The sequence below is a fragment of the Pseudorasbora parva genome, chromosome 6 (genome assembly GCF_024679245.1).
Source record: "Pseudorasbora parva isolate DD20220531a chromosome 6, ASM2467924v1, whole genome shotgun sequence".
NCBI classification, from domain to species: domain Eukaryota; kingdom Metazoa; phylum Chordata; class Actinopteri; order Cypriniformes; family Gobionidae; genus Pseudorasbora; species Pseudorasbora parva.
The window spans coordinates 40,326,643-40,350,086 of NC_090177.1; the positions used below are offsets into that span (position 1 = coordinate 40,326,643).

The 23,444-nt window shown below is 40.1% G+C and overlaps 1 protein-coding gene across 1 annotated transcript; it reads right to left on the reverse strand.

Moving 5' to 3' along the window:
* Positions 1-42: 42 nt before the first annotated feature.
* On the reverse strand, positions 43-21,346 carry LOC137079417 (NLR family CARD domain-containing protein 3-like). The gene is made up of 7 exons (XM_067447377.1): positions 19,582-21,346; positions 7,760-7,851; positions 7,618-7,696; positions 2,917-3,087; positions 2,264-2,437; positions 999-1,045; positions 43-733 (listed from the first exon to the last, which is right to left on the reverse strand). The coding sequence occupies exons 1-7, from the start codon at positions 21,336-21,338 to the stop codon at positions 204-206; spliced, it is 2,850 nt and encodes a 949-aa protein (XP_067303478.1). The 5' UTR covers positions 21,339-21,346; the 3' UTR covers positions 43-203.
* Between the last annotated feature and the right edge of the window lie 2,098 nt (positions 21,347-23,444).

The window sequence follows — 23,444 nt, forward strand, 5'->3', positions numbered from 1 at the left end:
TGAATTATAAGAAACAACCACATACTTATAACACATTGTGGTCATTTTTAAATTGATTTAATTGAAAATTCAGATGTTTAAGTGTCATGCTGTTTCTCATTGATATGTTGTCTTTATTGTTGATAACAAATAAAAATAAAACGTTGGTAGCAACCTTTTTCATCAGTAATTTCATTGACAAAATTAACAGTGTTTGGAGAAATTTACACAAAAGACAACGAGGAGTCAATAAAAACCCTAAATCCAGCACAGAGGGGTTCGGTGAATTTGGAGTGAAATGTGTATATGTGTGTGAGTGTGTGTGTTTTAGCGATGCTGTAGAAGGACAGAGTTCCACCGGGACAGTCCAGATACACTCCTACTCTCTTAGAGGGGTATGAGTCAGGTATGTCAGTGCTGTTTTTGTTGTGCCAGACAGTGAAAATGTCACCAGAACAATCAAGGCTCCAGGACTTTTCATTGAATCCAAACCTACAATCGTCACTTCCTCCTTTCCTGCTCATTTCTTTATGTGCCACTGCTATAACAACCCCCCTCCACCCACTCCATTCAGCCTCCCAGTAGCAGCGTCCTGATAGACTCTCTCTACACATAACCTGAGGAAAGTAATCAAATCTCTCTGGTTGATCAGGATATGACTGCTGCTCCTCCAAACGTGTCACCTTTCTGTTCTCCTCAGACAGACGGAGATGAACGTTTACTGTGTTTGGATCCAGTGTGAGATTACAGGCATCTGACCACAAGAAGAAACATTAGAGGAATAACATTTAGAACAAAAAGCAATAGCAAAAGGTGTGTGTGTGTGTGTTCGTGTGTGTGTGTGTGAGTGTGCGCGCGTGTGCGTGCGTGGTTGTGTGTGTGTGTAGGTTTAGGGGTAGAGGCAGTTTAAGGGGATAGAAAATATGGGGTGTACAGTAAAAAAAATCATTACGCCTATGGAATCTCCCCGCAACTTCACAAACGTGTGTGTGTGTTTGTGTGTGTTCATGAAGACTTACACTTGTGTAACCCTGCTGTAATCAATACCTCCCCAGCATGATCCACACTATAAAAAAAGATCACATTCAAGTTATTTCTTATTTCTATGTATTTTGATACAAGAAAATACATAGAAATAATCAGCAGAGCATGTTGGTAATAATGACAAAGTCATAGGTTAAATTCCAGAAAGATGGGAAAAAAGTAGATAAAAGTAAAAGTTTTCACTCACACACTTGTTACTTATATAACACATATCCTGTAATGACTGTACAACGAGCTTTTCATTTTTCAACACAACACATGACCACTAGCATTTCTATCATTTTAGTCTCTTGACTCATAATGTAAATACACATAATGTAATAAAAATATCATTATTATTGTAATAAATAATAAAATGTTAACGATGTAATTTTCTTAAAAATGCAATAAAATCTTGAGTAAAAATGGTAATTACATTATGTGCTCAATATTTTCTTTTGTTTTGAAAATAATAATTTTTGAACATTTTATTACAACAATAATGATATTTTTATTACATTATGTGCATTTACATTATGAGTCAAGAGACTAGAATGACAGAAATACCAGTGGTCATGTGTTGTGTTGAAAAATAAAAAGCTCTTTGTAACAACGTTCGTAGATATGGGAAGTAAGGAGGAGGGAACCGGCGAACATTCAAAGCATTTAATCAAATAAATAAATACACAAAATGAAAGTAACGTGGGCAGCCGCTCACGGACGACTGCCTGCAAACAGATAATAAAACATAATCAAAACCACAACATTAACTCCAGGCCTGGTCCTCTCTCGTCCTTGACTGGTGTCGTTCGTCCTTATATGCCTCCAAGCTCCCTCATGAGAGGACTCGAGACCTGTGTGCCTCGCAGGTGTCGCTCATTCGCCATCACATACCGGTCTCGCTCGCTCCTTCCACGTCTCTCTCTCATCCACCTTGTCACACTCGCCTTCTGGATGATATTTTCTCAGCTGTCGGCGCGAAAGTTTTTGAATGTTGGAGCTCCGAAACGCCACAGACATCGCAAATTTGCGTCGCGGCTGATGTGAATGGTTTTGACACGAACCATTCGCACGCAAAATATTCACTTTTTCACTTCACTTTTTCATTATATGTCCGGTGTGAAAGGCCCTTACAACTGAAATATGCTGTATTAACTCAGAAGACAGTGGATTACATGTCATAGCATCCACACACATTCACATACATTTCTTTACACCCAACATAAACACAGCAAAAGGTGAATATTAATGCCCAACATACTTGAGATTCTCCAATCTACAGTGTAGATCATTGAGTAAATCAGAGAGCAGCTTCACTCCTGTTTCTCCTGGGTTATTGTAGCTGAGATCCAGTTCTTTCAAGTGTAAGGGGTTAGACCTTAGAGCAGAAGACAGATAGCAACAGCCCTCCTCTGTGACCATACAGCCGGACAATCTACAAAGACACACAAAACACTTTTTACAGTCTCTAGTCTGTGTGAGACCAGAGAATATCATCAACATTCTAGGTAATGTCACGCAGTACACAAAGTTACTGTAGATGTGGTCAGCAAGTATGTCTTCTTACAAACTTTAGCAAGTTCTCATAATTTTCTTACAAGCCATCTTAAATGTTTAGACAAAAGTTTCCGTTTCATACTAATTTCTGTCATATACCTTCCAACCTTCAATAAATGGCCCATTGTTTATTTAGCAGATATTTTATCCATCATTCACTACAGATTCATCTAGAGTAAAGCTTAGCTCTCAGACACACTTTAAACATGTATCATATCAAAAGACACAGAGAGAGAACAGGATATTTCAGTGTCATTTTACATAAATGTACATGCCAACAAACACTTTGATATGTAAACTAAAAATTAACTTCAGAATCTAATTTCCAATCCAAATCCAAGTAATGTTCTTTAATACCTCAGTATCTCTAGTGTGCAGTTTGGACTCTTCAGTCCAACACAGAGCAGTTTTACTCCTAAATCCTGTAGGTCATTCTTACTCAGGTCCAGCTCTCTCAGTGAGTTTGATGATTGTAGAATTGAGGCCAAGCCTTTGCAGGATTGATCAGTGAGATTACAGTTGCTCAATCTAGAAAAAAAGCAACAAAAACCAAAAGGTCAAATATGTTAAATTAATAAATCTCACAATCAAATAGGAGAAATCACTGGAGAATGTAAAGAATTACAGAGCAAGTTTTACAAAACAGAGACACAAATTAGATCAAAACTATAAATACATTAAAAACCCTCCTGTATGGTTTTTCTGTCTGGCCATTGGACAAGTAGAAAAAGCCATAGGAAAGACTGACTGACTAAGACGGATCCCCAAGTTGTAGTGTTCAGTAGTAGTAGATATTTCTTTATCGTGCAAAGCATGCAGGACAGAGTCTGGAAGATAACTGCGGGTTGATCAGTCCAAAAGCACCACTGAATAATTGTAGGGGTTAATAGGAATGTTAGAGCCACTAATCTCCCTCTCCCTCTCCCTGATCATTTGGGTAAAGACATTGCAGACCTCTGGATTTGTTTAAAAGCAAGGGTTGTTGGTGGAAGGGGATAAAGTTGCCTTATTGTGACTTTGCTTAAACAATAATAGTCAATGGAGAATTGATACCTCTATCCTCCCCACAAAGATGTACAAAGACTTGGAACATCGAATTAGGCCAGCAGCAAATGAGAACTGAATGTACTTTTCCATAGTAGTAGCTTCAGGTCCAGAAAGTGGGGCAAAATGTGAAATACAACAACACTGACATTATGTAAAAGGGGTATAAATCAGGGGTGGGTTGAGGTCCCCTGTCCTGGGTTAAGCTCAAACTGTCTTAGTTTGGTTACAAATGGTAACAGAAGAGTACTCTTTCTCAAAAATATTGCTAATGATTTTCTTTTTTTGGGTGGGGACTTTAGTTGGGACAGAGAATTACAGATTAGACAGAGATTATACAGAACCCAATGCAGCTTCAAGTTATATATGAAATGAATTAATTGAGACAAAAGGCTTATGTGATTTATGGAGGGATCTAAATAATAATGTAAGACAAAACATGTCGGTACAGAGCCATACAAGTAGCCAGATTGGATATGTTGTATTGCTTTAGGCAGCATTTGTGTTAATGTTGTGTTTAATGTTGTGAAAAGTTGTTTTATTATTCCAACTGTATTTTTTTTTTTAAAGATTGTCTAGTCACATGTAATGAATATAAAGTGAAAGTGCATATTGGCATTTTACCACTTCCCTGTTAAGCGATGTGAATTTCAGAGATGTTTTTTTTCTTTTTTTCTAGAATAATTTTAAATTGGCCCGCTTGAAAGAGGTGGGCCAGAGCACGGTTCAGTTGGACTCGGGTGTGGTTTGCATGCAGTGTGAGCGCTTACTGTGCTGGAGTCCGTAATCAAAGCTGCAAAGTCCTTGCTGCCCTTCAGCTGGTACCTTGCAAACCTCCTCATACAAGCAGCACGATTACATGAAAATTTTTGCGCCACTACGGCGACACCTCTGTTTAACAACAGGCTGTGGGAGGGCTGTGGACCACCGTGGACCAAACGACACAAAATGATCCACAAAGAAAACCGCTCTTCCTGTTTATCCTGAAACCGTTGCACCATAATAACGTAAGCGTGTGCCGGCATGAATGCTGAAACCCTATGTGAGTGCAGGCCAGAGGGGGAGTGGGGAGGGGGGACAATCGTACTCGGGCCCGGTTTATGGCAACCATGCCTAGTGTGAGTACACCCTAAGTGTCTTTCGGGACATCACTAGGTCAATTATTTATTTTTAATCTGAAATAATGGAGGCACAAGGGTTAGCAGAGGTTAGCAGGGAAGGAAGCGACATCGAGACACTTAAAACTTAAAGCTCAGAATTAAAAGCACAATGGGCTCTGGTCTGATCTCGCTTCCAGAATTTAATGCGAACGGATGGCCCATCTAAAGTTTGTCTTTAGTCTTGAATTGGCAGTCGTTATATTCACTCCTTTAACAATGGGCAAGAATTAACAAAGATATCTGATACTAGAAAACAATCTGTACAGTTCTATGACAAATTGTATAGTAGTGAATATAGAAAGGAAGAGTCTGTTATCTGTTGGCTTCTATGAAGGTCTGCCAAATGTATTGGAGGACTCAAAGGCAGAGCTGGAGAGTCCTCTTTCTGAAGAGGAGCTTCTGACTGCTCTGAATGGTACAGAGAGTGGAACAGCTCCTGGGAAAGGACTCCCTGCTGAGTTTTATAAAGAATTTTGGGCTGTGCTGGGCGAGGACTTGCTGGCAGTCCTAAATGAATGTCTGGCTGATGGCTCTTTGTCTTTGAGTTGTAGGAGAGTAGTAATCACATTGCTACTTAAAAAAGGGTGATTTGCAGGAGATAACAAACTAGCAACCTGTGAGTTTGCTATTTTCTGATCTTAAAGTCCTTTCTATGATGATAATGTCTGTATAATACAAGATGTTTTATATATTTCAAGTCTTTTAGGGTTAAATTTGGTGTTTATCTCTATTGACCAAGAAAAAAAGCATTAAATAGAGTTGAACACCTGCATCTATGGGACACCCTATATAGTTTTGGTTATAGTTCTGGTTTTATTGGTATGATAAAAGTGTTGTACCAGGACCCTGAAAGTTTAATGAAAGTCAATGGGGGTTTGAGTGTCCATTTAAAAGTTAGTAGAGGGATCAGAAAATGTTGTGTGTCTGGTATTCGTAGCTATTGAACCAATTCTGAATAAACTAGGAAACAAGATTAAAGGTTTAATGTTGTATCACAATATACTGTACCTCAAATTTCAGCTTGTGCTGATTATGCAATGGTTATGATAAATGGGCAACAAGACATTAACCAGCTCTGTTGAACGCTTCAGTTCAGCTGCAAAAGTTAATTGGGAGAAGAGTGAAGCACTGGCTGTTGGGAAATGGGAGGAAGGGCTACCAAAATGACCTAATCGGGTGATTTGGAAGAAGGAAGGTTTTAAATATCTAGGAGTACATCTTGAGAATTCAAATACCCAACAAACTGGGAAGGAGTGACTGAAAAAATAGAAGGACAATTTAAATTAACGGGCCCGATCCGATGGCACCGCCACCCCGGTGGCTTCAGGGCAACTGTGCATGACAGGCAATATGCATTTAAACAGGATAATATTTGAAAATCGCTCAAATATGCCCTCTCTCTCTCGCGCGCGCGCGGATGATCTGAAAACAACAATAAACAAGTAAGCTGCATTTCAGCAATCTCCATTTGAGATGTTCTGCTTAAAGTGTCATTCAGTCTACATTTGAGACTTGTCTTCATCAACGATATTGCATGTTTATATAAGGTTAGTCACAATGTAGTCAGATGGACACGCCCTCCAGCAAAAACTCAAGATCTTCACAATTTAATGTCACAAAGGCCTTTAGATTAGACTGTCAAATATGATGTTGAAATAATTAAATCTCTTGGAAGAGTTTGTTAAAGTACAATGTCTGGCAATGGCAAAAACTGCACCAATTTACCAAAGAAAATTCTGCATTTTGCATTTGTTACTCAGTCAGAAAACCCAAGTAAACATTACTTGACTGGTTTAAGTAACATTTTGTCAAAGCAAAAAAAAAAAAAAACAGGTGGGCGGGCAAAAGGTTGAGGCATTTCTTAATAGACTTTTGCGTCATTTCCTCCACTTCTGCAGTCATTGTTCTTCTTAGTTGCATTCGCTCATTTTCCATTCATGTTGAATGTTATTGACAATACAACTAAATACTTTGGGAGAGCGTCACATAAGATGACTTCATAAATTTAAGTTTTATAAAGCAATAAAAGATATAGAAACTTTTAAACTACAGTGATGTTAAAATTTCTTTTTGTTGTACGGTTGTGGAGGAGGAGTTATTTTTTTGATCTTGTGTGGATTTGAAATTGGTGTAATATTTACGTTTTTGTTATTATGATTGAATAAAGTTTGTTATTAAAAAAAACTCAACAAAGAATAGATTATGCATGCCACTCTTGGACATCATGTGGAATTAAAAAAATGTTTTCCCCCTGAATAGAAGCACAGGCTCTAAGGCAGAGTTGTTCACTTTTCTGCAGAGCTGGACATTGCAATATTGCCATGTCTTAGGGGGCATTCATTTAAGGTGGTAAGAGTAACAGGGCACTCAAGATTAGAGAATGGGATCAAGTGAGATCCACAAACAGATCCATGAAATTGCTGGAATAGGCCACCGAATAAACCATAAACCTTAAGGAGTTTTTCTTTTCCAGAAGAGAAAGAGGCATCCAGGATGGTGGTTTGGGAAGTTTCATAGTCTGCTCTAACACACCTTTCTTCAATTATTAAATGTTCCCGAAGAACATTAAATGTTCTTTGTTAGCTTCAAATGTGTTTGATTAGGGTCGAAAATAAATGTTGCAGGAAGGTAGAGCTCTTATGACTCCCTCAAAACAACACAGAACAAGACTGTATTTTGCACGTACCTGGTCCTATCCATTGGTGGTTGCATACGTAGTAGGCAATTTTTCTTACAGTTCTACTGAAGTGGTCTCCTACTATTACTCTTCTATTCTGTAACATGGCTTACAACATCCTAGGTAAGGAACAGGGCAGAAGGCATTTGTGTGCACGTTTAATTTCATAACAAATACCTCAGTTTTTCTAGTTGACATTGTGGACTCTTCAGTCCAACAAAAAGCAGCTCCATTCCTATATCCTGCGGGTGTCTCTCTCTCCGGGAGTAGTTTAAAAATTGTAAAAAAAGAATTTCTGGATTCTGCAGGTTATTATTACTTAAATCCATCTCTCTCAGGGGGCAGTCTGGTGATTGTAGAACTGAGGCCACACTTTGACAGCATACATCAGTGAGATTGCAGCCTGCAAGTCTGTAACATAAATGAAATATATAAGCACAAAAGGTCCAGGGCACATAAGGAAGACAAAATGTGCAGCTTTGCTTTTGAATCTATTTGATATCATTCCTTGTTGTTTATACTGTTAAATCGAATTTACTCATCACAATGTTGTCTAATATTGCCAATAAAATTAAATCTGACATCTTTAGCTTTAATAAATCACCATTGCAACGTGTTCAAAATTTAATAGCCTGTTAGCCTGACATCTGTGCATCCCGGTCTCCTGTTTTTCTTTCTAACGCCTTATCCAAGTCCATCAAACAACTCTGGGGAGTTGGATTATTCAACAAACATGGTGAGTCATGCCATCTTTTCCTGTTATTGTCACTTGCACTGGCTGTCACATGTTTAGTATAACCTTCTCAGTCAGCGAACAGGCCTTCACATGTGATAAATGCAGGAAGATAGTCAGGCTGATACAGAAGATTTCAGAATTAGAGACACGCATCCAAACTTTAATTGAGAATAGTAAGAATGCAAGGGCTTTAGACACTGCTTTGAATGTGACTAGCTTAATGAACTGTACATTGTTCGTTTCCGGCACCAGAGATAAAAAAACAAAAATAAAACACTCTTCCGTTACGATTAGAACATTAAACAGGTTCTCCCCATTTAGTGCACACCCACTGAGGATCCTGTTGAAAGTGTCATAGTTATTGGCGAGTCTATTACACAGAATGTAAAAATAGAGACACCAGCCACCATAGTCACATGTTTACCGGAGCCAGAGCGCCTGACATCAAAGTAAAATAGCTGGATAATGCTAATTGTTAATTCTCTAAGATTATTATTCATGTCAGCACTAATGATGTTAGATTTTCTATCAGAGTAAGCACTGGCTGCAGATAAAGTACTTATTGTTGGTGATTGTAATATATCCATGTAGACAATGAAAAAGACACATTGGGATTGGCATTTAGAGACATTCTAAACTCTACTGGAGTTAGACAACACGTCAGGACCCACTCATTCCTTAATCATACTTAGACTTAATATTGTCACATGGAATAATGGACTGCATTTATGGACTGCATTTATATAGCGCTTTTATGCAAAGCGCTTTACATTTTTGCCTCACATACAGCCATTCATACACCGACGGCGATGTCAGCCATGTAAGGCACCATCCAGCTCGTCGGGAGCAGCTGGGGTTAGGTGTCTTGCTCATGGACACTTCGACACTTGGTCAGGTGGAACCGGGGATTGAAACCTTCTGGTTTGTAGACAACCTACATGAACCACTGAGCCACTGTCGCCCCATATTGAAAATGCTGCCACGAATAAATGTTGATACCATTGAAATTATGCTGCAGAGCAATGATATCTCAGATTATTACCTAGTATCATGTATATTTAATTTAACTAAGGCCCCAAAGCCATCCTCTCGCTTCAAATATGGCAAATATAACTTGATGTTGCAACAGAAACTATTGACTCTCTCTACCAGCAATTTAGACACAGTTGCTCTGTGGCGCTTAAAGAAGATTAAAGAAAAGAGTCAAACGCCAGGGTACAATGAGCAGACCCATGCCCTTAAAACAGCAGCCAGAAAAATGGAGGGCAGCTGGAGGAAAACAAAACTGGAGTTTTTTTTGCATTTAGTGGAAAGAGAGCATGATTGCATAAATAAAAAACCTCCTTGACGTCATGTGCGTATGACGTTACCGTTATCACGTGAGCAAACACAACCTGAGCGCCAGTCTGAACTCCGTCTCCAATATATATGTGTGTTTTAATAAACAGTTAGGTCCAGTCTAACGATTCTGATTGGATTATGTTGGTAATAGACACTTTCCTAGAGCTAAAATAAGTGTTGTGCCTCTAAGTGCTTTTGATCTTCTTTTTGCTTTACATAAAATGCGGAAAATACTGGACATTTGCCACAGATTTGTCCCACCACCTACAACGCAACCGAATGCTTCAAGCGCCTCCATGGTCGCAAAAAGTGCTCTTTTTTAACTTTTAAACAGGAAATGACGGAATTTTACCATACATTTTTACAGCAGGTCTATTCGAACGGGATTAGTATTACCCGAGGTAATTTTTCCGGACCTTTTTACAGAAGGTTAAAGTCTCGGTAATCTTTACTGACATTCTCCGTAATGATTACCGAGATGGCATATTCGGACGGGACTAAAATCACCGAGAACCTCTGGTAATAATTACTTTACCCCCACGTCCCCATGTTAAACTAATCCAGTCCGAATAGGGCTTTAGAAGATAACAAAAATACAACCCTAGGTATTTATTTGATACAAACAATTACTCTAAAACTCAATCAACTGCAGGGGGTCCCCTTATGAAACAAAAATATATTGCAATATATTTGAAAATATCATGCAATATATTCACATATGTGGGATTTAATATTTATATTTTCCAATATATTTCAATATATTGAAAGCGCCAATCATTTGTATATTTTGCAATATATTGCATGAATATATAATATATTTTATAATACCATCAATATATTATTCCATATATTAAAATATATTTCAAGAAAATATATTGGTAAATATATTTTCCTTTCGTAAGGTTCGATCCTTTTATTTAGCACCTAAACTCTGGAACAGTCTTCCTAACATTGTTCAGGAAGCAAACACACTCTGTCAGTTTAAATCTAGATTAAAACGCATCCCTTTACTATGTCATACGCATAAAACATTATCAATTTATATTATTCAACAATCAATTTATTGTTAGGCTGCATTAACTAGGTCAGCCGGAACCGGGAACACTTCCCATAACACCTGATGGACTCGATACATCATAAGAGAACAGCATCTACACTAATATTAGTCTCTTTGTTTATCCCGAGGTTTACTGCAGATCCGGGCCAAATCAAGATCAAATGGTGGACCAAAGCCTGGACGCAACCAACCTATCCCTGAGTGTCTGCCGAGACCATGTCGACTAGACTCTCCCCTGTGAAGGCCTCACCGACAGGACATCTAGCACTGATCCTCAACAAACCCGTCTCCTGTGTGATGATTCTGATCTTCAATCAGATGAAACTGGACAAATACTCTGAATGTTCGGATTTAACATGACTTCTGATTTGTAATGTTGCCAGAATCATAATCATACACTGCTTGTTTGTCAGCCAGAGAAGAACTGGCACTTCAACTGAGCCTGGTTTCTCATCTCCATCTCCATCTCATTCTGTCACCTGATGGAGTTTTGGTTCCTTGCCACCATCGCCTCTTTTGCCTTTGGCTTGCTTAGTGTGGGACACTAAATATTCAACTATATTACTGAACCACCCACATTGACACTATATGATAATTGAAATGAGCTAGATGACATATTTTTCTCCGGAGTGGCTGTACAGCCAAATCAAATTCTGTTGCATTATCCTAATACACTTTATCCAGCTACACTTAAAGTTTCCCATTAGCTCCGTAATATGTTTGTGATCGCCTCAGTCACCTTTAAAACTTATATGAAAACCTATTTCCCCATATTTTAGTCAGCATTATTCAGAGCATTCTTCAATCCATAGCAGTGCCACTATCAAAATGTATTGATAAATTATAATATCTGCATCTGTGTAGTTCTTTGTCTACATAAATCCAGTTTACATAATTGATTCGGTAACAATTTAAGACGGTTTGCCATCCATCGTAAAAAATCTAGGCGTATGAAATTCCTTTCATGTAAATGGCATTAGACTTTGTGATTTTAATCTTGCTACACACTTCAGTGCAATAAAATTGCTAAAATTGTATGCATTTATTTTATAATAAATCCACAATCAAAACACATGAAAAGTAAATAAACTATAAAAAGGAAGTGGAAATGGCAAATGAGCTAATGCGTGGTTCTCCTCTGCCATCTGTCATTTTCATGTTAACGCTATATATTGTCACATACCTGTCCATGTGGGTTTTGTTAGTATGGCCATTTGTGCTTCTGTCATTGTCTGATCCCTCCCCCTTGTTATCTAAATAGTGTTTGATTTCTCCCACCTGTGTTCCCTCGTTCCCTGCCGCATTTGTTCCCTTTTATAAGCTCCTGGTGTTTGTCAGTCTTGGTCAGATCGTTGTCATGTTTTCGTCTCCCGTTCTCTGTGATTTCCAAGTTGGTATGTTTTGAGTTGTTTTGAGTTATGTTTGATTATGTATTTTGCCCCCTCGTGTGTTTTGTTTTGAGTTTATGTTTTATGTTGTAAATAAATCACCTTTCCTTGCACTTGAGTCCTCGGACCATTTTCCTTTGTGTTTGTGACGTGACAGAACGATCTGACCATCGGACTCAGCAGAGAAGGTCTCCCTCGGTGCCAGTTCCGGGGGTCCCAAGTCCGCGGGCCCCGAGTCCAGACATGGCCTGGAGGGCTGTAATGGGAGGCTTTGTGGTGGCAGTCCTGCATGCTTGGGAGAAGAACAGGGTGTCATCCACAACTCCGGTGGTCCCAGTTCCGGTGGATTGTGTTCCGGTGGTCCCAGTTTCGGTGGATCGTGTTCCGGTGGTCCTGGTTCTGGTGGATTGTGTTCCAGTAGTCCCGGTTCTGGTGGAACGTGTTCCAGTGGTCCCTGTGCTGGTGGATCGTGTTCCGGTGGTCCCAGTTCCGGTGGTCCCGAGTCCAGACACAGCCTGGAGTGCTGTAATGGGATGCTTCGTGGTGGCAGTCCTGCATGCTTGGGAGAAGCAAAGGGTGTCATCCACAACTCCGGTGGATCGTGTTCCGGTGGATCGTGTGCTGGTGGTCCCTGTGCCGATGGCTCGTGTTCCGGTGGTCCCTGTGCCGGTGGATCTTGTTCTGGTGGTCCCTGTGCTCGTGGATCGTGTTCCGGTGGTCCCTGTGCCGGTGGACCGTTTTCCGGTGGTCCCTGTGCTGGTGGATCGTGTTCCGGTGGTCCCTGTGCCGGTGGATTGTGTTCCGGTGGTCCCTGTGCCGGTGGATCGTGTTCCGGTTGTCCCAGTTCCGGTGGTCCCGAGTCCAGACAGCCGGTAGTGCTGTAATGGGATGCTTCGTGGTGGCAGTCCTGCATGCTTGGGAGAAGCACAGGGTGTCATCCACAACTCTGGTGGATCGTGTTCCGGTGGATCGTGTGCCGGTGGTCCCTGTGCCGATGGCTCATGATCCGGTGGATCGTGTTCCGGTGGTGCCTGTGCAGGTGGACCGTGTTCCGGTGGTCCCTGTGCCGGTGGACCGTGTTCTGGTGGTCCCTGTGCCGGTGGACCGTGTTCCGGTGGTCCCTGTGCCGGTGGACCGTGTTCCGGTGGTCCCTGTGCCGGTGGATCGTGTTCCGGTGGTCCCTGAGCCGGTGGATCGTGTTCCGGTGGTCCCAGTTCTGGTGGTCCCGAGTCCAGACACAGCCTGGAGTGCTGTAATGGGATGCTTCATGGTGGCAGTCCTGAATGCTTGGGAGAAGCACAGGGTGTCATCCACAACGCCGGTGGAACGTGTTCCGGTGACTCGGTGCCGGTGAAATCTCCTCTCGCACCACCCAGGCATCTTGCTCTGCTCCTGCCCTGGCCGCCTGAACTGTGCAGGCCATCATGGCCCCTTGAACTTTTTATTTTCCCTATTCCTCCCTTGTTTACCCCTCCCTTGTCTGTTCCTTCCTTGTCTGTTTCCCCTGTTCCTCCAATACTGCGCCCCATAAACATTAAAACATCTGTTTTATCTGAATTAAGTTGCAGGAAATGACTATTTATTAAATTTTTTAATTGAATTCCGTCAATTCCGTTAATCTTGTGAATTGGTAAGTTTCGTCAGGGCGTGAAGAAATATAGAGCTGAATATTGTCAGCATAACAATGAAAACTAACGCCATGCTTCCTAATGATATCTCCCAGTGGTAGCATATACAGGGTGAAAAGCAACGGTCCTAACACTGAGCCTTGCGGTACCCCATACTGAACTTGTGATTGGTGTGACATCTCTTCATTTACTGCTACCAACTGATAACGGTCAGATAAGTATGATTTAAACCATGCCAATGCAATTTTACTAATGCCAACATAATTTTCGCATCTATTCAAAAGAATGTTGTAATCGATAGTATCAAATGCAGCGCTAAGATTGAGTAACACTAATAGAGAGATACAACCACAATCAGATGATAAGAGTAAATCATTGTAACTCATTAAAATCATTTATTTCTAAAAAGGAACATAATTGTGAAGACACAGCCTTTTACAGTGTTTTTGATAGAAACGGTAGATTCGAGATTGGCCTGTAATTGACTAATTCTTTAGGATCAAGTTGCGTTTTTTAATAAGTGGTTTAATTATAGCCAACTTAAAAGTTTTCGGTACATAATGTCAAGGATGAATTAATGATATTAAGCAGAGAATCTATGACCTCTGGAAGTATCTCTTTTAATAGCCCAGTTGGTATAGGGTCAAGCATACATGTTGTTGATTTTGATTATTTAAAATGTTTAGCCAATTTTTCTCCTCCTATATCAGTGAATGAGTGTAATTTTTCCTTAGTGACACTGCATGGTTATAATTTGTTTCCTAATATTATCAATCTTACTAGTGAAGAAGTTCATAAAGTCATTACTGCTGTGCTGTTAACAAATATCAAAAGTTGAAGCTTTATTTTTTTGTTTATTTAGCCACTGTATTGAATAAATACCTAGAGTTGTGTTTGTTTTCTTCTAAAACAGTTGAGAATGTCTAGCAGTTTTATGGCCTTTCTGTATGCAATCATGCTCTCTTTCCACAAATTGCGAAAAACCTCCAGTTTTGTTTTCTTCCAGCTGCGCTCCATTTTTCTGGCTGCTGTTTTAAGGGCCCGAGTGTGCTCGTTGTACCACGGCGTTGGATTATTTTCTTTAAGCATTGGGGAGCAACTATGTCTAAAGTGCTAGTAAAGAGAGAGTCAATAGTTTCTGTTGCAACATCAAGTTCCTCTTGGCTATCTGCAATGCTGAGGAGATGGAACTGATGAGGAAGATTAAGGAAAAAGCAATCTTTAGTCGCAGCGGTTATAATCCTGCCATATGTGAAATGTGAGGGGATGGCTTTGCAGCCTTAGTTAAATTAAGTATACATGATATTAGGTAATGATCTGAGATGTCATCGCTTTGCTGCAGAATTTCAAAGGTATTAACATTTATTCCATGTGACAGTATTAGATCTAGAGTATGATTACGGCGATGAGTGGGTCCTGATACCCGTTGTCTAACTCCAATAGAGTTATGTCTATTGAATGTCTCTAAATGCCAATCCCAATGTGTCTTTTTCATTGTCTACATAGATATTAAAATCACCAACAGGTAGTACTTTATCTGCAGCCAGTGCTGACTCTGATAGAAAACCAGCAAATTCTTTTTTGATAAAGTCTGTATTGTGCCCTGGTGGCCTGTATACAGTAGCCTACACAAATGTCAAATGGGATTTATCATTTACACACAGCGTTACATAGAGCACCAAAACTTCAGAGGAATTATATTTGAAACTAGACTTCTGAGTAAGACTGAAGATTATTTTAAATTACAGCAACACCTCCCCCTTTACCTTTCAGATGTGGCTCATGTTTATAACAATAATCTTGGGGGGTGCACTCATTTAAAGTAGGGATGTCCCGATCCGATCACGTGATCGGAAATCGGGCCCGATCACGTGATTTCAGACTCGATCGGAATCAGAGGTCACATCCCGATCAGGACTCGGATGTATATTCCGGGTTGCCGAGTAAACGGTGCGCACTTGCACCGCGGTTCATCTCGCATCTGATGACGCATCAATATGGGTTGTAACTTGAAAATAATGGATTATGTATGTTTCTGTAGATGGATACACATGCTGGCTCCTTAGTGATACATTACTACAGCACTAATAAAAGAAAAACGTGGGCAATACGGTCTATCTGTGTAAACTTTGTTCAATGCATGCGAGTGCTGCCGTATGTTCGAATATGAGCAGTAATTTTCACCATCATCATCCATTCGCCAGAATACGCGAATGAGAACGCGCGCGCTGATCTGTCTTTGTGCATCATCCGGAAGCGCGCACTCGTCTCACAGCGCGCATATATTGAGTTCTCTTTCAAGTCTTGTGCTTAAACGGACAAACTCACACAAGAAGTATGTCAACATGTCCATCTTGATGAGTATCCAAGCAGACATAGTCTGAATATGCCTTAAGAGGACTTTATATAGTCGAGAAAGACGACGCAGAGCCTTCCATTAGGTCTTAAAGGGGCAGTAGCCTTTACTGCTGTCTGTTTAATGTCAAACAAAAGATAAGGAATCACTCACTGCTCTTGATTGAATAGCTTTTGTGAGAATTATTCTTTCATTTAAACAGTTAAATATGCAGCTATTTTACATTTCATTAGCCTACTTTATTCAATTTCTCTTCCTAAAAACTAATGTTAGACCTATAAAAACCTGAAAAGCATTGGTAATTACACTTCAATCAAATTACACTTCAAATATTTTTTCCCCAAAGTTAGTTTATGTCATTGTAGGCAGTTATCATCACGATGATTTCATTTCAAGTGTTTTCTTTTTTTAAATAAGTTTAGTTTTAGTTAGTTATTTGATGCTATAAAACCGGCTGTGATGTCATGATTGACAGCGGAGATCGGCGGCTTCTAACAGACTAACAGACTTTTTTCGGGATTTTTGGGAGCAGATTATTTAATTTCCATAACTGTTTATTTCACACCAACATAATTAATTGTTCTGCATCTGTGAGAGTATGGGTGTGCTTTTGATATTGCCATTGTACTTCCTGCTCTGCGCAACTTCGGTCCCAGACTTTTTAATATTTAGGCCTAATGTTCCACTAAAATCCAAAAGTGAAGTATTTTTTGTTATTTATTACTTGATTGTTCAAGCTACCTCACAGAAGTGCTCTGTTTGTTATAGAGTTGTTGAATGTTAAAATAAGGTGAATAAAAAAAAAAAATAAGGAACATCCTGGTTCGTTTTTTCGCTCTTCTTTATTCTTTTTTTATGTATTATAGAAGTATCGGATCGCGACTCGGTATCGGCAGATACTCAAAATCAAATGACTCGGACTCGAGGGCAAAAAAACCTGATCGGGACATCCCTACTTTAAAGTAATGTAGTTGTCAGGTTTTAGCCAGGTTTCTGTCAAACACAGCACATCTAGGTTATGGTCTATAATCATATAATTTACAATAAGCGCTTTTGGATCGAATATTCAGCAACCCGACCTTTTTACATTTGTTCATCCGTATTATATTTGTTGTTTATTTGTTGGACATCAATAACATTTTTACCGTTGAATGGTTTTGATGTTTTTTTGTATATACTAATCCAGGGAACAGACACAGTCTCTATGTGATAATATCTAGGTGAAAGAGTCTCTATGTGCTGGGATTTAGCTGACTCTGGTGACGTGACACAGCTAGCAGATGGTTGGTTTAGCCAGTTTGTTTCCTGACTTTTGGTCCCCAGTGAGTCAAGATTTAGGTCTAAGACACCTGTCCACACCTGTCCACAACCTCAAACAGTCAGACTTAAACTTCAGGCTGGGAAGACTGAATCTGCAATAGGAAAACAGGTTGGTGTGAAGAAATCAACTGTGGGAGCGCGTATTAGAAAATGGAAGGTGAGACCACTGATAATCTCTCTTGATCTGGGGCTCCATGCAAGATCTCACCCAGTGGGGACAAAATTATCACAAGAACGGTGAGCAAAAATCCCAGAACCACACAGGGGGACCTAGTGAATGACCTGCAGAGAGCTGGGACCAAAGCTGGGACAAAGGCTACCATCAGTAACACACTACGCCACCAGGGACTCAAATCCTGCAGTGCCAAATGTCCCCCTGCTAAATCCAGTACATGTCCAGGCCCGTCGGAAGTTTGTTAGAGAGCATTTTGATTATCCAGAAGAGGATTAGGAGAATGTCATATAATCAGATGTAAAAAAAATAGAACTTTTTGGTAAAAACTCAACTTGTGTGTTTGGTGGAGAAAGAATGCTGAGTTGCACCATACCAGTTGTGAAGCATGGGGGTGAAAAAATCATGCTTTGGGGCTGTTTTTCTGCAAAGGGACCAGGACGACTGATCCGTGTAAAGGAAAGAATGAATGGGGCAATGTATCCTGAGATTTTGAGTAAAAACCTCCTTCCATCAGCAAGAGCATTGATGATGAAACGTGACTGGGTCTTTCAGCATGACAATGATCCCAAACACACCGCCCGGGCAACAAAGGAGTGGCTTCGTAAGAAGCATTTCATGTTTCTGGAGTGGCCTAGCCAGTCTCCAGATCTCAACCCCATTGAAAATCTTTGGAGGGAGTTGAAAATCTGTGTTGCCCAGCGACAGCTCCAAAACATCACTGCTCTAGAGATATGCATGGAGGAATGGGCCAAACTACCAACAATAGTGTGTAAAAAACTTGTGACGACTTACAGAAAACGTTTGACCTCTTTCAATGCCAACAAAGGGTATATAACAAAGTATTGAGATTAACTTGTGTTATTGACCAAATATGTCAGGGTTCTGTCACTTCGGTCTAGCTTTCTCTTGGTTTGGTGACAGAGTCCTGACACTTCTGTATTTTGTCTTGTCTTGTGTGAGCACACAGCTTTGAGCATGCTCAAGCTGAAGCTCTTCTGTCCCTGTCGTTTTCTGTGTAGGGCGTGGTGTTCGGGTCCCAGCACTTCTGTCTAGTTGGGTTTCGGTTTTGTGTTGGGATTCGGACATTCATGCTCCTTGTGTTTTGTCTTCTGTTGTGAGTGCACAGAATGAGCATGCGCTCATTCTTGTGCACTGTGTTGTTGTGTGTGTCTGTGTGCGCTGTCCTGTCTGTGTTTTGTGTTGTGTAGCATGCAGCTGGTGTTTTACTTGCTGCATGCTTTCTTGTTGTCGTGTTTGTGTGAACATGCAGTTTTCATTAACTGCATGTTCATGTCACGTTTGGTGTGAGCACATGTTCATGTGTTTCTTTGTCCCATGTGCTCTCATGTCGATTGTCTAACCCCACCCACCTTGTTTCCTGATTATTGGTTCATTTGCCCCACCTGTCTTTTCCCATTACCCTCGTTTGTTTGCTCCCCATTTAATCTCCTTGTGTTTGCAGTCCTGTGCTGGATCGTTGTCAAACTTACCTCATGTTTCCCTGCTAGTCAAGTCAAGTCAAGTCTTGTTTTCCCCCCTCGGGGTTGTTTTTGTTTATCTTGCTTTGTTTGATTTTTATAATAAAGAGCCCATTCATTCTGCAATTGAGTCCTCGCTTCTCATCCATTTAACCAACCCTGACAAAATACTTATTTTCCACCATAAATTTCTGATAAAATCTTTAAAAATCAAACAATGTAAATTTCTGGAATTTGTTTCATTCTGTCTCTCATAGTTGAAGTGTACCTATGATGAAAATTACAGGCTTCTCTCATCTTTTTAAGTGGGAGAACTTGCACAACTGCAAGCTGTTGAAATGCACCTCTGTCAAATTCAAGTCACTGTTTCTTGGCCAACGTTATCAAACATTAAAGTGAATCAATGTATAACATTCACCCAACAGGATATTCATAAAACTACCTTCTTTAGTGCTATGCAGAAGAAAGTAATTTTGAACAACAAGACAACTCTCATTTTGGTGTAAAATAATTTCTTTAGCTGTTGTGATATTTAAAACAATTATTTCCTTTAAAAACATCCCCAGATTCTTTAAATGACTGTACATGTAAAAGAAAACAATGTCAACTTGATAAAGGATTTACATTATTGAATACATTTTGAAGTCACATAAAATACTCACAGAGCTTTTCTGCAGTTGTTCACAGCTGGTAAGAGTCTTCTCCTGCCCTCCGCTGATGTGTTGTATTTCTTCAGGTTCAACTCATCCAGCACCTCCTCTGACATCTGAAGCATGTAGGCAATTGCTGAGCAGTGAGCAAGAGAAAGTTTATTCTCTGAGTGTTTGTCTGATCTCACAGTGTTCTGAATCTCTTTGTTAAGATTCTGATCATTCACTTCCAACAGACAGAGGAGAAGATTGATGGTTCTGTCAGCTGAGATATCTTCAGCTCTGATTGTGTATTTGATATATTGAGTGGTATTCCTGATGCTCTCTGAGCTGCTCTCTGTGTGTGTCAGAAAACCCTGCAGGAGTCTCTGATTGGACTCTAGTGAGATGCCCAGCATGAACCGCAGGAAAAGATCCAGGTGTCCATCTTCATTCAACAGGGTTTGGTCAACTAAGAATTCTAGCAGCTCACAAAGAGAGATCTTCCTAGAACTGAACCACTTAAACTGAAGTTTCAGTGTTTGCATGCTGTTAGCGATATATGAGTAAAACACATAGAAAGCAGCAAGAAACTCTTGAAAGCTCAGATGTATGAAGCAATAAACTTTCCTCTGAAAAATCACAGATTCCTCCTTAAAGATCTCAGTGCAAATCCCAGAATACACCGAGGCATCAGTGACATCTATGCCACTCTCAATTAGGTCCTCCTCATAGAACATCACATTGCCCTTCATCAGCTGTTTGAAAGCCAGCTCAGCAAGTTTCACAATCATTTTTCTGTTTGACTCCAGGAGCTTCTCCGGATCGCTCTCTTCATACTTTTGATTCCTTATTTTTGTCTGAATGAGCAAGAAGTAGATGTACATCTCAGTCAGAGTTTTAGGGATTTCTTCACTGAAGTCTTGTTTAAGGATGTTTTGAAGCACAGTGGTTGAGATCCAGCAGAAGACGGGTATGTGGCACATGATGTTAAGGCTTCTTGTTCTTCTAATGTGTGAGATGATTCTGCTGACCTGATGCTTGTCACTGATTTTCTTTCTGAAATATTCCTCCTTTTGAGTGTCATTAAATCCCTGGATTTCTGTCACACGACTGATGTATTTAAACGGGATCTGACTGGCTGCTGCTGGTCTGGAGGTGATCCAGATGTGAGAGGATGGAAGAAGATCTCCTTTAATGAGGTTTGAGATCAACACGTCCACTGATGAAGTCTCAGTAACATCAGAAACTTTCTGTCTGTCTGACAACATCAGAGTAATTCTGCTTTCATCCAGACCATCAAAGATGAATATAGCTTTACACTCCTCATAAATCTTTGAGTCCAGATCCTGAAGTTCGGGATGAAAGTCTAACAGAAGTCTGTAAAGACTGTACTGGTGATCTTTAATCAAGTTCAGCTCTCGAAATGGAAGCACAAACATGAAATCTACATCCTGATTGGCTTTTCCCTCAGCCCAGTCCAGAATGAACTTCTGCACAGAGACAGTTTTTCCAATTCCAGCGATGCCTTTAGTAAGAACAGTCTTGATTTGGTATTTCTCCTCATATCCTGGTTCAGGTGAGGCTTTAAAGATGTCATTGCAGTAGACTGGAGTGTCTTGTGAGTGTTTTGTTATGGCTTTTTTCTCCATCTGTAGCACCTCATGTTCTTCATTCACTCTTTCACTCTCTCCCTCTATGATGTAGAGCTGTGTGTAGATCCTGCTCAGCAGGGTTTGATTCTCTTGTAATTTGATTCCTTCAAATAAAGTCTCATACTTGTTCTTCATTCTGGTTTTGTGAGACTCTTTTACTCTGTGCAGGACATCATCTGCTGGTGGCTGAGAAACCTGCAGCAGGGTGTGTGTCTGCAGAGCTGCTGCTTTGTTTTCCTGCCTGATGTGGCTCTGACAGTTGGAGGAATTGCAGCTCAGATCATCTCCCTTGCCACTATAGAGACAGGAGAAAGAAATAAGACAAGACAAAAAAATACCTAACATTATGAGATTTTTATTGTTGGTAAGAAAATCAGCTCATCAAAACATGGCATCAAGTGTTAAGGAAGCCTAGAAATCTAGAAGCACCCTAGCGGCAGCAAATTTAATCTGCCCGCAAGTGTCGTCTAGCAACTCTCAATACCCTTCTGAGCTGTATTCCCCTAACTCTTGCCAGACCAATCACATCGTGTATAGAGTCGGTGGGCGGGGCCATAATGACGACGGCCGAGTTGCGTTTGCGTGCTTCTAGTAAACACAGAAACTGGCGAACAGCGGTGGTCTTTCGAATCAGCTTTGACCGCGAATCGCGATTCTGGAAGACTTGGAGTTAAGCTTTTCTCTGAGAAAAGAACAAAGAACGGCACTGAAGTCATTCTTAAGAAGGGAAGATGTGTTCGGAGTTTTGCTGACCGGATACGGCAAATGTTTAATCTGTCAACGAGCTCCGTTTCACCTTCGTTGCTCTGGTTGGTGTAGCGCTATCCTATCGGGTGCAGAGGGAGTTTGAAAGACGACCGTTTATCCGCCCCTCGGATTGAGCTGTCAATGGAGAGTTTCCAGACCAAACATCTTGATGTGGCTTTTCAGGGTAGTGTTAAGGTGCATGAAGACTAACAATTTATTGTGTAATGTTATATTCATTATTATTATTTATTAATGTTATTAATTATTTGTATAATGTATTTTGTGAAGTCAGGCTGTGTCTGTATAAGTGTCCCGAGGAGAGACATTGGATGAGCTATATTTGGTACAGGAATGTGTGTACATTTAGCATGTTTTCCGCTAATGCATTTGTTCTATGATATACACGTCGACTGATGTACAGTATTCTTTATGTGGGAAGTAGATTGTGCCACATGTAAGCATGATGTATACATACTATTTTAAACACAGGACGCATGTTTCTTCACCTTCTAAAGAAATCTCTTCCTAATGAGTTTCTCTGTTAGTAGTATATAACATCCAAATTGGGTGTACTGCCCCAGATGAGAAGAGAAGAAGACAGCAGATAGAGGGACAGAGGGAGGATGGGCAAGGGAGAGAGTAGAGGAACGGAGGAATGGAGAACACATAGGCTACAGCTAATAATAAATTAGAGATCTTGTGATCAAAATGACTGGGTTCCGTTCCTCAGATTCAACCATAATGAGGACAAAGCTTAATTTTAAGATCAACAGTAAGGTTTTATAGTTTCTTTCTTCTCAGTACAGCAGTATTTAAATCCCAGAACAAAATGATATCTTCATGTTAATACTCACACATTGTCAGAAGGCACTATTCCATTACTGAGATTAGGAGGGTGACAAATGGAGTCACTACTCTTCATAGACACACAGCTGAATACTGGAGATGTTGTTCTCCGTTTCATTCTAGTGATATAATTAGTAAAACCTAGAAATAATTCAGGCACTACCTGCAAAAGAAAACCATTTGTTATGTTATTATAAATCAGTTTCTTGTTTCCAGTAGAGCACAACAGTGACCACTCCCTTACTCAAGTATTTAAGCCGCGTTTCCAAAAATCTAATATTTTCAACTCACTTGTATAAATATACACATTATTCTAATTAGAGACCGTTTGAAAAATGACAAATCATATATATGATAATAACTGTGAATGTATTTGTTTCATATTTAATTGTCAATACTTATGTCTCTTCCCTGTGCATTTGTTAATACCAGACTTCCTGATATCCATATTTGGCATCAGCAAATGTCATAAATTACATCATAACTCCTGTTTTTGTGCATGAGCTCCCTCTGATGCTCAGGCTGAAAGGATAATAGTATAGTGAGACAGGAGACCCAGTGTTGGGGGTAACGCATTACAAGTAACTCGAGTTACATAATCAGATTACTTTTTCAAGTAACAAGTAACACATTACTTTTAAATTGATA